The sequence below is a fragment of the Histoplasma capsulatum genome, genomic scaffold (assembly GCF_000149585.1).
Source record: "Histoplasma capsulatum NAm1 scaffold_2 genomic scaffold, whole genome shotgun sequence".
NCBI lineage: Eukaryota > Fungi > Ascomycota > Eurotiomycetes > Onygenales > Ajellomycetaceae > Histoplasma > Histoplasma mississippiense.
In genome coordinates, this window is record NW_001813981.1 from 2,271,343 (window position 1) to 2,286,297 (window position 14,955).

The following is a 14,955-nucleotide window of genomic DNA, read 5'->3' on the forward strand; positions in this document are numbered from 1 at the left end:
AGATGGAGGCGTGGGGTCACCATGCGTCCTGCACATGTCCAATTGGCGCTGACAATGATCCAATGGCTGTACTGGATTCCAATTTCCGCGTGCGTGGCGTTGAGGGCCTGCGCGTTGTTGATGCCTCTGTCTTCCCTAAGATTCCCGGTTTCTACATTGCCGTTCCTATCTATATGATCAGCGAGAAAGCTTCGGATGTCATTCTCCAGGCTGCGAAAGGAGTTTAAAAGTACAAGAAAAAATGGATCAAACCAGCTTTACTTAAAATGTTGAGCGATATGCCTTTTTCCGTATAATAAGTCACTGTACAGTATATCTACATTCCGTGCGAAAGGGACTGATTTACCTGTTCAAAAGAGATACCCGCCATTTTATGCTAGTAAATAGCAACAGGCACCCATCTGCGCCGAACTGTCCACTGATTGCGTATTCTATATATATATATATATATTATAATTTAATCGCCGTTATTTGTTTCGTTTCCATCCTGTTTTAAGCGACATCTGCCTCATTCAATCATCTAAATACTAGTAAATAATTTAAATATAGAAGCATCGGTATATGCCGATAAGCTTTCAACTTCATTATAGTGCTTTAGGCCTTAGGCTAGATCTCTGCCGTTCCTGACCTTAGTTTCATTCTGTAGAATGGCTATTCTTCTATGATGGAGGTGGGAGATTGAAAGTTGATTGATTGTATGCAACTATGTACAGTACATGGCGAGCTATATCTGGTCTACTAGAGGCCTACCATTACCCCAATCCTGACGCGCCGCAATCATCATCTGTTGGCAGAATTTTGCCAGTATCGCGGCCCGAGCTGGAGGTCTCCACCACGTCTTCCTCTGAGCTGGATTCCTGATTGCACTCTTGTTCGTGAATGGTGCCTGAATGAGAACGTAGGGATTTCTTGCGATCCGATCGCGGAATTAGTGGTAATCACGAACCGCTCATTTGACCAATCGATAAAATAGAGGTTTCGATTCCTTCAAGAATGCGATCACCTTCCTGTTCTAGTTCCACGTTAACTCGTATTCCTGTGGAATACACTGGCTGCTTTATGTGCAATGAGCTGTCTTTTCAACATATTGATGTCGAACTCTTCTAGTGTAGTCTATCGCAGCATATCCTCAATCAAAATGTGAAGCTTTTCTCAAAACCATGCCAACTGGGCTCATAACTGTTGGGCACTAGTTGCCCAGGCGGCCCTCCACCGCACGTGATTACCCCTATACCACCACGGCGCTGGTGGTGATTGAGCTCTTTTGCCCTAACCATCCCACAATAACCTTATGAGATGATTGTGGAGGCTGCTGATCACGTGCACTGGCGGACCTGGGCTCAACCAACCCATCCCCCAACTCCTGTACCGCCGAAAGGCTTGGGGAACACCTTTTAATTCAATAATTGTGGCCCAGACCTCACCCACGTTGCCCCTTTGGGTGGGTCCCACCCAAACGATATTTTCATCGCAATGATATTTTTCAATTATTCCTCATATTCCATACTATTATTATTCAAATATTAATATCTCAACCACAATATGACTAAATTTTGTCAAATCACTGAAGATCACATTCTAGAGGCAGTAGACGCCTATAAATGCGATACAACTCAAAAAATCAAACCTCTGTTGTGTGAATATAAGGTCAGCTATCAAGCCCTCTGCAGAAGGATCCAGGGAGTCAACCCATGAACAAAGAACAAGCCAATCAATTGTTTATTGGATTCCGCGCAAGAGGAGGCCTTAAAAGCATGGATTGCACAGTTGGATAAGGCTGGTCAACCCCCCACCATTGAGGTGATTCAAAAATATGCGAATTCAATCCTTGCAGAGTGTCATACAGATCCTGCAAATCCTCCTCCCACTGTTGGCCACAACTGGCCCTATAGATTCATCAAATGCCTTGATGATTATGAGCAAATTACACAGTGTTCAATGGGTCCAAAACGAGTGTCTGCAGAGGATATTGGGCTTATAAAGGTGTGGTTTGACAGATTGGAGATCACAATGAAGCAATACAGCATTCTACCCGCGGATTGCTACAATATGGATGAGATTGGATTTCAAGAGGGCCAAGGACGTGCAGAGTGAGTCATTACAGCCTTTAAAAAGACAAATGCAGTTCTATCCTCATTCTTTTCACAGTCATTGAACACAGTAATAGAGTGTATATCCACAGATGAAGAGGTTCTTCTACCCTGTGTGATTTTGTGGGGTAAGAATCTATTGGAGGATTGGATTACACTTACAAACCTCCCTGATTCCTGGCTTCTAACTACCTCTCCTACTGGCTATACAAATGATGAGATTGGGTATCAATGGCTGCTTCATTTTGATCACTATTCAAAAAAACAACAGATTGGTGGATATAGACTTCTTCTTGCAGATAATCATAGCTCTCATCTAACCTGCGAATTCATTACTTATTGCAACAAAAACAACATCATATTATACACCTTCTCTCCTCACAGTACACATATTCTACAACCTCTGGATGGTCTACCCTTTCATCAATATAAGCACTTCCATGCCAAAGCAGTCAATCAAGCAACCTGTGAAGGATTTCAACAATTTGACAAGTGAGAATTCCTATATAATCTACCCACAATCTGCAAAGATGCATTCAAATCAGCCACTATTAAACACAGCTTCTCTAGCTGTGGAATTCTTTCTTATAACTCTGACCTTGTTCTTGATGAATTAGAGGCCCGCCTTCCTGCTGTTCCAGATCTACAGATTTGGGATGACAACAAGAGTGCAGAATTACAGTCATCATCTCCAGTGGCATCCTCATCAAAGAATATACATGATCTCCGACATAATATTACAAAGGCAAAAGACACGTTGGAGGATATTGAGAACTATCTTAATGACAGTTCTTCTAAGTTGAGTCATCGTCTTCAGAATATATTTACAAAGAGCTTAATACAGGCAAAACTCAACACTCAATGTGAGTGGGATCTCAATCGACTTCTTACAGCTCATCAACATCAAAAAGAAAAAAGATCGCGAAGACAGATAATATAGGAGGAATGATGACTGTCAATAATGCCAAAGGCCACATTGCAGAGCGTAAAGCAGAAGATATGCGGAAATCCATCAATTGAATACAACAAGAGCTTGCAGCAGCTGCACAAGCGCCAGGCACACAGGCAGCTGAACAAGCTCTGATTGCCAATATTTTGAATCATTCAGATGAAGAAGGTACTGAGGATGTAGATAATGAGCTTTTTACTATAGATAGATGAGGTTATTGGGACTTTTCCCACATAGGTAGTACAAAATAGTTGAAAAAATATCATTGCGATGAAAATATCGTTTGGGTGGGACCCACCCAAAGGGGCAACGTGGGTGAGGTCTTGGCCCACAATTACCGATATAATATGAAGCCCCCGCCCTTTTATTTGGAGAGGAGATGTCTTCAAATTGGCCCACACGCCACCCGTTGGCTCCTACACTGCCCTTGGTGTACTCCGGGACGCTAACAAGCGAGTTCAGAGCTACGCCGGGCCTTTGCTCTGTACTTCACCTCTATCAGGTTTCCATGTATGATTGTGGTTCGAATAAGTTGCCACCAATATTTGTTGTGCAGACAGGAGAAAATTGGATTTGATCCAATGCGTGGTTTCCTTGTCATTGACAATGCTGGCGCTCCTGAGGTGTGCAGCTCCCTTGCCCTTGACATGGCCTGGCCTTGCTCAATGATGATAATTCTGTTGTTGTTCTCTTCTTCAGTCGTGGAGCAATATGGATTCCATTTTCTTTTGTTTGTTTGTTATGCTATACATGACACCATGAGAGATCGCCAGCATACTCCTTATCCGATTTTTTGTTCTCGTTTATCAGGCGCCAACCAGAGACCAGGAACCCAAGACCAATATTGAATAACCGCTCTCAATAATGGCTCCTGTTACGCGTTAGAATTAGCTCCTCCTGGCCTGTATCACATTATCTCATCGTGAGAGGTATTTTTTGAGTTCTTTCTGTTAATGGTATTACGTTCTAGCCTAAAATTGCTACCCTTTTCACTGGGATTTCTCTAGATCGGGTCTTTATATATGTACGAGTTGTTGACACAACTCCGCTACAAAGCAGCTGGGTGCATTTTTTGTATATTTAATCTCTTCGTTTAAGGGAAGGGGATTGGACTCCTTTTGGAGCCATTGGTGGTTGTTACTCTGCTGCTGGGGGGAACATGGATCAACCGATTGTCAAATGTATCCTGTCCATATACCCCCGATACAACACGATTTAGCTCGGTATCAAGTGATGGCTTAACGGATAAAATAATGGACAACGCTGAGGACAATCCATCCACCACTGCCAGGACAGATGATGGGTCGTTGTCAAGTCCCACTTAATCGTTCCTTATCCCCATCTTTGCTTTTGAATCAAGAACGGCCATGGAGAATTAGACGAATTGGGCTGTGGCTGTGGAAAGGAGAAATTATCACACCAAATACAACAAAATTTCGCAATCGACGCTTCAGCAGATTTTTTCGGAGATTCCCTTTTTTGGTGGAATGCTGGTATTGGACCTTAGTGTATTGGGTATGTGCCCTTTATACGAGTTACAATGACTTGAGACGAAATTCTGTCTATGTGTTTATGCTGACTGTATATACAGATATATCAAATTGCACGGGTCTTCACCGCAGTTACTCTCAAAGATGCAACTGTAGACGTTGCACGAAACATGCACTACAGCTTCTACAACTGGAGGAAAGCTTCTACATCTTGTGGGAGGCACATATACAACATTATTTCCTCCGCCGCCCAATCTTAATGGCTTGGACAAATCGGCTCTACTCTTTCATCCATATACCTGGAACAATTGCCTTCCTCGTTTTGCTCTACTACAATACCAACACGAACAATTATCCCGAAAGCCGTCATTCCGTGAAGTGTATTGGCTGTCCAAGCAGAGTCCGGAAAGTCTCAGAACTGTATCAAGCGCGCAGGCGAACGCTAGCACTTTGTAACCTGCTCGCCTTTGTAGTTTTCACTCTGTGGCCGTGTATGCCACCTCGACTTTTAAGTGATCGGTCAGTGGTCGGTCCGGTAGGCGAGCTTTCAAGGAGCTATGGTTTTGTTGACACAATTCACGGGGCTGGTGGCGCAAGCAGTGTTTGGACGTAGAACAGATTCTGCAATCAATATGGTCAGTTTCACAACCCGCGACCATTTTATACCCATACGGTATTTCCTGCTGATGATATGATCTCCTTACTTTCTGTAGCTGCCATGCCATCTTTGCATTTTGGATATTCGTTGATGATTGGTGTCACTATAACAACATTTCCACTTCCTTCTCAGCACCATCTATCCCAAACCTTACGCCCACTTTTTCTCAACTATTCTCATCCTAGACTCTCCCCCAATCCCCTCCGCCTACCATGGCATCGCATCGTATGTATTGTCTTCGGGATAACCTACCCGTTTACCATTCTTGCTGCTATAATCGCAACCGCCAACCATTTTATCCTCGATGCTTTTGCTGGCGCGATTATTTGCGGGCTAGGGTGGTGGGGAAATTCTGTTCTTTTAAATTTCCTTCCGCTGGAGGATTATTATTTTTTTTGGATATTGCGGATTCATAAACCGGAACAAGTGCCTATAGGTTTCCGCCCTTTGCTTTTTTTCGATGATTCTGGTGAAGGCCAAGCCTGGATGCGATGAATGATAAAATCATGCACCGGCTCCCAGTCCTTCTATCTTACGCATTTTGCTTCTTAGTCCCGACCTTTTATATATCAAATTCGACTGGATATGAGATCCGAACTACGGTAGAGTTTTTACTCTGGTTACCTTGCCGGGTTCGGCAGATTGTCTGGTGTGTGAGAAATTCGTTGGTCATGATAAAGATATATATATGTTACCATAAAACAACAGTCGCTTCTTCAATGCTGATATAATCATCTGGACACTCCTCCAATCCCTTTCTGATTTTCGAGGTTGATTTCCACGGGCCCGACTGATGTTATGGACAATATTTCTTTAGTCTTAGGATATGATACCGCACCCACTTGTTAGTACCTTTTTTCTGTTTTCTTTTTTTCAAATGGACGTGTTCGTTCCTCAAAATGAGAAGGGGAGGATTAATAATGGATTCTTTTTTCTCTTTTCTTTTGAAATCACAATTCTGTCTCCGGGAAAGAAAAGCGGGGGTGAGTGTATATATCTCACGACCTCGCTTCCTCCTCTTGAGCACAAAATATGAGGATAAAAAAGAAAAACAACCAGCCCGCCCGCCTCCTCCAGAAGAATGCTGCTTCGCTCTGCGGTACTACTAAAAAACCTAGCGGAAAATGGAGCAAAAAGAGAAGAGTATGCTCTGCCAGCACCAGGAAACGGCCTGGTGGTGACCTGGTCGATGACCTCCACGCCTAGCCCACATGGGATAGGGAAACGGTCTGTGGGACGAAATACGCACGTAGGACACCGCCGGAGAGGCTGGGGGTGAGCGTGAATGGGTGGATAGGTGGTTGGATGGGAGGTTGGGGGAAGTGGAGGATTCTCCGTCTACCTCCATGGTATCGGCTGCGTTTCAACGCGTGGATATTGTCATACATGCAGAGAAAGGGGCAGAACGAGGAAAGAAAAAGAAAGAAAAGAAAAGAAAAAAAAATAGAGAAGGGAAGAGACGCTGGAATGGAGAAAGGTGGATGGATGGAAGCCCAAGGCGAAATTATATAGTTACTATTTACGGAGTACTCCCGTTGTTAGTTCACTCACCTAAATATGTGTGGCCTGTCTTCGGCGCTTCTCGATATGGTTTGAAGGAAAACAAAAAAACAAAAAGCAAAAAAGCAAAAAATAAAAAACTCAAAAGGCTCTGTCTCTGGGCTGTATTCGCACGTCCTCTGATGGAAAATGCCACGAACCCCTTTTTTCACAGCAATTTTTGTATTACAGACAGGTTAACTTGGTTACCATATAATTAATGAGTTATGCAACCAACTGGTGAGTTATTATTGTTATATATATACATATACGAAAATATAGAAGAGGTGACTGGGAGTACAAAAGGGATGCATTTATATGAGGTTGCCTGACGAGGAAAATAAGAGTTGATGGTCGACCCAGGGAGAGCTCTGGGTCTTCCTCCTGCCTCGTTTCACATCTCGCCAGACTCAGCTCATCCCATCCCCATCTTTCTCGACTGGTTCCTCTGGCTGGTGGCCGGCCTTGATAGGGAATATCAGCTCACCCTTTTTTGATCAGTTAATCTGGATTTCTCTACGGTTGCTATTACCGTACTATGGTTCTATATTGACACCCCTGAGCTTTTGAAGTCAGCAGAAAAGGAAGATATTAACTTATCTTCTTACGGGATTTCTTGCGCTAGTTTCTCTCTTGTCGTTACTCATACTCTTGGATCTTTCAAACCAAAGGGGGAAAAAAAAAAGAAAAAGAAAGAAAAAAGCATTCCTTTCTGTCTACCTGTAATTTGATTTTATTCTGAATGAGTCATTGTGCCTGTGAAAGGGACTACGAGGGAGAGAAGCTGTGAAGCCCCTCCATTCATCCGCCCATTGTGGTGTGAATACCAGGCACAGTGAGAGAGTTTACCTCAAAGCTGTGCGGAAAAAGGGCGAAACCCCCTTGAAATTGAGAGGGCCCCCCTTTTCAATACCCTCAAATCGACTGTCTGGAGAAGCAGACTGCTGTCTCTACGATCCCGCACATCCTCTTCTTGTTGTGGTGCTTGGTGCTGGTGCTGGATTCTCCCGAGCCTCGCCCGGCTCTTTCCACACACGCGTTTCTTGTCTCACGCCACGGTCTTCGCGCACCCAAGGAATAATCTTATCCACCGCCAACTCCAAATCCCAAACACACAACTTTCTCTCTCAACCTCCATCCATCGACTCCGCCCAATCCACCCCTCGACCACCCCTCCGCCTGGCCATCGTCGCTTTTCTTTCCAGAGCTCCTATTCCCCTGTTCTCCTGTTTTTCTTGTCGTGCCAAAGCTGTCGCCATGGCCGAGGATGCAAACCCCGCCGCATCGCGAATCAATTCGGTCCCTCGAAACACGCCATCCGCAGATGCTGCTCCAAATGCTTCTACATCCCCACATACAGAGAGAGATGAACAGGCCGATGTAAAGCCTGAAAACGCGTTGGCTGGTGGGTACTCAATGCTACGCCTCCCGTCGCACGTGAATTCCTTTCCCCTATTTTATTTATGATTATATTTTTTTGAGGCGGGGGGGAAGAATTTACTTGTTTTTTTTCTTCTGTGCCTTTCTTCTTCGACTGACCTATCCACTATTTGTAAGGGACGAAAGCCACCGCTTCTGAAAATCCTGAATCCCCTGTTACAGAGGCTGCCAAGCCCGAGCCGCCTGCCGGAACACAAGAGCAAGAGACGGATGAGAGCGGCGTTGCGGTAGAAGAGACAGCTGAAGTTGCTGCCCCCACCGGAGATGGCGCCAACGGAACCCCATCTGCTTCCAAAAAATCCAGTAACGGAAAACGCAAATCGACAGGAGGCGTTGACAGCAAGGGGAAAAAATTGAACAAGAAAAAGTCTGCAGCTCGAATTACACACCTGGATGCCAAGCCAGGAGAATACTACACTGCTCGTCTGAAAAGCTATGCGCCCTGGCCGTCGATAATATGTGATGAGGAGATGCTCCCACCTTCTCTTTTGTCGACGCGCCCGGTTACTACGAAACAGAAAGACGGTACATACAAGGAGGCTTACAGTGACGGCGGCAAACGTGTGCATGAGCGAACGTTTCCAATTATGTTCTTGTACACGAATGAATTGTAAGTGAAGCTTTCGCTTTTCTTTCACTGACTTTTTTTTTTTTTTTTTTTTTTTCAGGGACATGATTTCTCCCTGACGTTCGCGTCTGAAATCAATGCGCTCGGCCGTTTTTCCACCTTGCACGTTGGGGTCGTCATATTAGAAATGTTGAGGGCTCGAGCTGACAGAAATTGATCTATTTCCAGTGCTTGGATTCCAAATACCGACCTAACGCCTCTCGACCCAGAGTCCTGCAAAGATGTGAACGAAAAAGGAAAAACGAAGAGCCTGGTTGAAGCTTATCGTGTAGCCGCCGAGAACCATGATCTTCAATATTTTAAAGATATGCTTGCGGACCATCAGCGGGCGTTAGAGCAAGACCAGGAGGAACGTGAAGCTCGCGCGGCAGCAAAGGCTGCTAAGCAAGAGAAGAAAAAGCGGAAGAGCATGGATGTGACTGATGAGCAAGAAGATGAGACAGCGGATGTTGGAACCGAGAAACGAAAGAGCACGAAGAAACGGAAGAAGGACGTTGAGAGCGATGCTGAGAGCGACAAGGTAAGTGGATATGCCAGAAATTTTGTGGAGCTGTGATTCTCGATCGCACTCCTTCGGGCGCCACTTTTGGGTAGTACTTTGGTGGAAAGGACACATTGGCTAACGGGGATTCGTTTTGTTTCTGGTCGCACACATCACAGCCCGCAAAGACCCCCAAAACTGCCACCAAACTAAAGTTGACCACGCCCAAGACTCCAGCGACCGGTGAGTCAGGAAAGAAAACTTCCGCAAAACCAGCCAAAACGAAGGTCACCAGTGCCAAAAAGGCAAAAAAGGAAGCCAAGGCAACAAGTGATGGAGATACCGCTGAAGTTTCAAAGGAGAGCGAAGTTGAAAAGCCGCTTAATCCGCAGGAAGCCAAGCTAAAGAAGGAGAAAGAAGGTAACAAATTTTATCTACGATCATTGATATCTCCGATTATTTTTTCTCTATTTTCTCCTCTTTACTCCATTTCTGGCACGTTTGCAGTGATAGCGAGCTGTACTGACTTGATTCCAACCAGTTTTGTATCTTCGCCACAAACTCCAAAAAGGGTTCCTCACACGTGACCAGGCACCCAAGGCGGAGGAAATGGCTTCAATGTCTAATTTCATCCAAAAACTGGAGTCGTATGCCGATCTTGAAGTCAGCATCATCCGCACAACCAAGATCAACAAAGTCCTGAAGGCCATCATCAAACTAAACTCGATCCCCAAGGACGAGGAATTCAACTTCCGCCGCCGCTCCATCAACATCCTCAATAAATGGACAACCCTACTGGATTCCGATATCCCCCCCGCAAGGGAGAAGGAAGAACAGGAGCCGAAGCCTAAGGCAAAGGCAAATGGCCACAAGCAGGTCAATGGGCAGAAGATGGAAGATGCGACTGATGCGAATGACGGCGCTGCTGTTGGTGCTACTACCCAGGCGGATGAAGATGAGATCATGCCAGATGCCCCAGAGGTCAAGACTCCGGCGGACGGTGAGAAGTCAGGATCGCTTCTTGCCAAAGGAGAAGCGGAGGCTATGGAGGTCTAAGATATCACTTGTTCCTCCCGTCTGATATTCGTTTGCCCTGTTCTATTTTGCTTTTCTTATTATATTAAATATATTTTTCTTGTGTCTATTCTGTAACTGTCTCTTTTTTGTGTGTGTTTTAAATTTGTCTGCGTCTGCGTGTGTGTATGTGTGCCTGATCTTGAAACCCCCCTTTTCGAGGTTTCCTTTTTTGTTTTATTTTTCTCATGGCTATTGCCTTCTTCTATTTCTGTTGTTTACTATTATGTCTTTTCTTTTTCTTTTCCATAAAAAGCTCTCCCTCCATCTCTCTTCAATCACATTAGGGAATGCCTTTGCCTGGTCGCGGCAGTGCGAGGGAATTACATGGAGACGATGGATGTTTGGGGAGGTAGGGGAGGGGTACTGGGCCAAGGACTTCATATGCATACCCAACAGGCAGGCAATAAGGCAGGAATAAACCCAACGAGACTACCAAAACTGACCGGGAAAGGAAGAAAAACAAGGAGGGGAATCATAACGCGCAGGCCCTGCCTGCGGCCTAGTGGCAGGGTCAGGGGGCAATTTCTTTGCTTTGCTTGATTGGGTTGGTTGGTTGGTTTGTGAGAAGGCAAACAAATAAAAAAAAAACTAACATCTAGGCAGTTCCGCCACCCCTCCCCAAACAGGAGAGAAGCTGCTGCTCTGAATGGATGATCTGGGCTGAGAAGAAAAGAAAAGGCAATGGACAGGAAAAATAACAAAGAGGGAAATCTGAGAGGAGGGAGGAGTGAGTTCATAAAAATATGCCTCAGGTCTCTTTATTTTTATTTTTATTTTTTTTTTCCCCTTGTCCTCATTTTCTACTCTTTTTTATATAGTTATTTATATCTTTAGCAGCTGCTTTCCTTTCCTTTCCTTTCTTTCTTTCCTGTTTGTTCTTGCAAACACAAAACTACATTCTGCTGAGGGAAAATAGGGATAATTTGGAGGCAGGTTTTATTTTTGTTTATATGTACTGGGCTGTTGCGCTTCTTCATGCTTGTTCAATTTTTTTTCATCTCTCTCCCTCTCCCTCTCTCTCTCTCTCTTATTTTCTGAGCTTATTTATGTGTAAGTAAAGTCGTTTTTTGCTTCTTTTTCTTCTTTCCCTTTACACAAGCTATCGAGGTCATAATGCCCATTTATTAATGCTTACGGGGACTGTTATTTATTGTTATTATTATTATGGTTTCTGGCAGTTGCTATCAATTGTTTATCGATCCTGTTTCTCTTTTATAGTTCGTTTTTTTTAAAAAAAGCTGAGTTTTCGTCGTACATGAACTTTTCATCCCAGGCATCGAAAATCCGTCTTCTGTCACATTTCAAGCCAATTAATTATCAATGAATAGATAGATGGTTTCATGAACTACAAGCTTAGAAGAGAACTATGCACCTTTAAAAGGTATATAAGTGTTTTTGTTGATAGATAATAGATACATTTGAAAACTATATTTAAAAAAAATCAAATCAGTAGTTCAGGTTACGAGCTGTTGATTTGCAGTTTTGGTTCCTCCAAAGAGTCTTGTAACATCGACTGATCAATCTACTGGAACATGAAATTTAGGAGGAATGAACGATGTCTCCAAATAGCCCGACTTCCTTAGATTTGGTAACCATGTCTGTAGTTGGATCCCTGGAGTGACGTTCGAATATGTCGCGTGGCCGTGGCGGGCAGAAGGTGGTTCACGTCTTTGTTTGCCAGGTAGTTCGATAAGATGCCTAGTCTGTTTGAGAGATCAACTTGCATCACTGCCCGATTGCTTGCACGTAAGTATCGGTATTTTTATAAACAGGTGGCTAACGCTCAGAAGCCTTAGAAAGCACCATTGAAACCCGCGGTCGTAACTCTCGCTTCTCATGAAGGCCATGAGGTACACACGTAACGCAACTGCTCACCAATACCACCGAATAATTTTTTTTTTTTTTTTTTTTGATTTTATTTTATTTATTTATTTATTTATTTATTTATTTGCAGCTATAGCTTCGCGAGCTGCTCGATGAATTTAGATGTAATTCCAATATACAACTTCACCAAAAGTGGACCGAAGTGTTTCTGCATCTTTTGCTTCCTGGAGACGATTGCTGATGTGCATCTCCCTTTCCTCTCTGTAGTGTGGCCCGTGGTGCACATTTTATTGTATGACATGACAGCATGTGAATAAGTAAATGACTACAAATTTTATAAGGCTGTAAAAGAGAATGTAGAGTGCTTGAGCGGGGTGAAATCCTGCATATAGCGCAGGTAGATTATGAAACACATACGGGTATATTTATAAGAACGTTACGGCTGTTGAGAAAGGGAAAAGGGGGATTTTCGGGAAACATAACGTAGGAAGCGCGAAGGAAAGCAGTAAGGAAAACAGTATAGAGCTTTCGTCTTAAGGTGAACATTTGGGGTATAACGGCCGCAACTGTTAACCATAATCGGTGCGGCTGCCATAGGAAAAAAGTTTATATAGTATAATGAGCTCATCAGAGCAGAACTAGATGGAGGAGCTATGCAATTGGGCCGCAGAAGTAGTGGAAAGACACATGCATCCACTAACCAAAGTGGCTTGAGCATCTGCGACTACTGTAGGAGGCAAGGACTATAGTAGAATCTGCGAATGAACTGCGTTTTCGTTACGAACAGAGACGAAAGGGGCTCATTCGGTATGAATTTAGGTTCATTCCAAGGTTTCCAAATCTCTCGCTAGGTCATCCATGCACCTCGATAGTACTTGATTGAGAAGCCAACGAATAGCGGCAGAGCGGATTTAAGCAAGACTGACTTGGTATCTGGGGCTCCAGCGGATGGCATTAGAGAGGAAATATATACAGCAAACGAGAATAAAGTGAAGTTGATTAATAAGAGAAATGAGGAGATGTTTGAAGGAAGTGTCAAGCTCGATAGGAAGGATTAAACAGCAGCCACAAGCCTTGTAGTCGCTACTTCCATATAAATTTCTGGATGGATATGTCATTCGATCAAGGAGAAGGTGCGATGGCCATATCGTACTTGCCGTCTTTCACATATCCTTCTTAAGGTACTTCATTCCATCTGAAAGATCCAGGAGGCGCAAGGCCTAGTTTTAAGGCCCGGACGGTTTGTATTAAATCCAACGTTGCGTGGACGATATATGAATAGAACTGATGACTATCGGTTCGTGAGCCGTCCTCGGGCTTCGCGAGGTTGTGACAGCGCTGTGTTCCTTAGGCAAAATCGACCAGCGGGATGGTTGTTTCTTTTGACCAAATTCGTCAGAAGCGCTGCTGTGAGATCCGCGAGATGCGCCATCCTGTGGTATGGATCTAACATGTAGCCCGATGAGCATGTTTCCTACCAGAACGCCCCGCACAGTCCGGCTAAGTTCAAAAGGCGAGAGAGAGGCCGCAAAGAGCCACCTGTTTCATCCGAGACGAGTTGATCAAGCAATCTTTCGCCCAACGTTGCCTATTCCCCTCCCAACTACACTAATGATGACGTCCCCCGAATCACTTTCTCCAGGTGCATCCCTAATTCCCCATCCAGGAGTACCGAATTTATTGAGGTCCCTGGCAAACTGGATCATGGACTCGTCTGCGATGACATCTCTTCCGACTTGTAGTCTTCCCACATCTTCAGAACCCATCGCCATCAGCGTTATCATCGTTGGAGCAGCAGCTCTCGAGACACATCCACCCACTGAGATGGACTCTAGGAGCTGGTACGCACACCGTTTGCTGATGTCCTCTGGCGGCTTGCCGCCAGTGGGTAACGACGCCACATCCGCGGAGAATAAGCAACCAGTGGACGATTCGGCTACCAAAGACAGTCCAAAGCCAAGCCCAATTTTCTTTTTGTTGGAAGGGTTATCTCTAGTCGGTGCAGCGACTAAAGGCGCTGAGGAGACGTCTGAAAATACGTAGGTATCAGGACAAAGAGGGTTCAGAACGCCCCTCGCAACTTCGATCATCCTGGCGTTATGGGATCCTGATAACCCTATGGCATATGCCACACCACGTATTTTTTTAATTCTGCCAGGGTTCAACAAGTGAATCGTCTTCGGAAGTCGAACTTGATGACCAAACACCAACTGAACCTCTCCTCCCCCTCCTTTTCCGTTGGGCCCTGGGTTTGATCTTTTTAATACACGCAACTCTATGTTGTTGAAAATGCCAAATTGAGCAAATAACGGAAGGATAGCAGTCCGCACACTGTCCACAGACATATCGCCAGTTGGAGTGGAGGAGGTGATGACACCAGGACCGGTGAAGAGGATGTTAAACGGGGCTTTGGAGAATGGCGCAAGGAGGCACATTGGAAGTAAAAAATAACTAATGCCACGACTACAGTTGGAAGGGATCTCATGTTTTATGACACCTCCACTTGCGCCGGAGCCGGGGGCACTCCCGGTTATGAGACCAGGTTTATAGAGGACGATGGTACCAGTGTAGGAAATCTCCATATGTGAGCCATTGGTAACAGCTTCCAAGAGTCGTAAAAAGGAGATTTCATGGGGGGCAAGGCCCATATGGATGGGATCGGATGGTCGGATCTGAGATATATGGACTGCGCGCCCAGTAAGCGTTGAGAGAACAAGCTCGGAGAGTGAACTGGCGGTAGGAGGTGAAACGCAGAGGAGTTGCGGAGTAGCCATAGTTT

General features: G+C 44.7%; 4 protein-coding genes across 4 annotated transcripts; 3 read left to right on the plus strand and 1 right to left on the minus strand.

The window, feature by feature from the left end:
- Positions 1–62: 62 nt before the first annotated feature.
- On the plus strand, positions 63–227 carry HCAG_02746 (predicted protein; the record flags this gene model as incomplete). Its single annotated transcript, XM_001542525.1, has 1 exon — positions 63–227. The coding sequence occupies one exon, from the start codon at positions 63–65 to the stop codon at positions 225–227; it is 165 nt and encodes a 54-aa protein (XP_001542575.1).
- A 1,783-nt stretch (positions 228–2,010) lies between these two features.
- HCAG_02747 (predicted protein) lies at positions 2,011–2,186 on the plus strand (the record flags this gene model as incomplete). The annotated part of the gene is made up of 2 exons (XM_001542526.1): positions 2,011–2,090; positions 2,126–2,186. The coding sequence occupies 2 exons, from the start codon at positions 2,011–2,013 to the stop codon at positions 2,184–2,186; spliced, it is 141 nt and encodes a 46-aa protein (XP_001542576.1).
- Positions 2,187–7,983: 5,797 nt separating this feature from the next.
- Positions 7,984–10,331, plus strand: HCAG_02748 (conserved hypothetical protein; the record flags this gene model as incomplete). Its single annotated transcript, XM_001542527.1, has 5 exons — positions 7,984–8,131; positions 8,293–8,776; positions 8,963–9,314; positions 9,389–9,695; positions 9,817–10,331. The coding sequence occupies 5 exons, from the start codon at positions 7,984–7,986 to the stop codon at positions 10,329–10,331; spliced, it is 1,806 nt and encodes a 601-aa protein (XP_001542577.1).
- A 3,600-nt stretch (positions 10,332–13,931) lies between these two features.
- On the minus strand, positions 13,932–14,950 carry HCAG_02749 (conserved hypothetical protein; the record flags this gene model as incomplete). The annotated part of the gene is made up of 3 exons (XM_001542528.1): positions 13,932–13,995; positions 14,028–14,205; positions 14,509–14,950. The coding sequence occupies 3 exons, from the start codon at positions 14,948–14,950 to the stop codon at positions 13,932–13,934; spliced, it is 684 nt and encodes a 227-aa protein (XP_001542578.1).
- Positions 14,951–14,955: the final 5 nt, after the last annotated feature.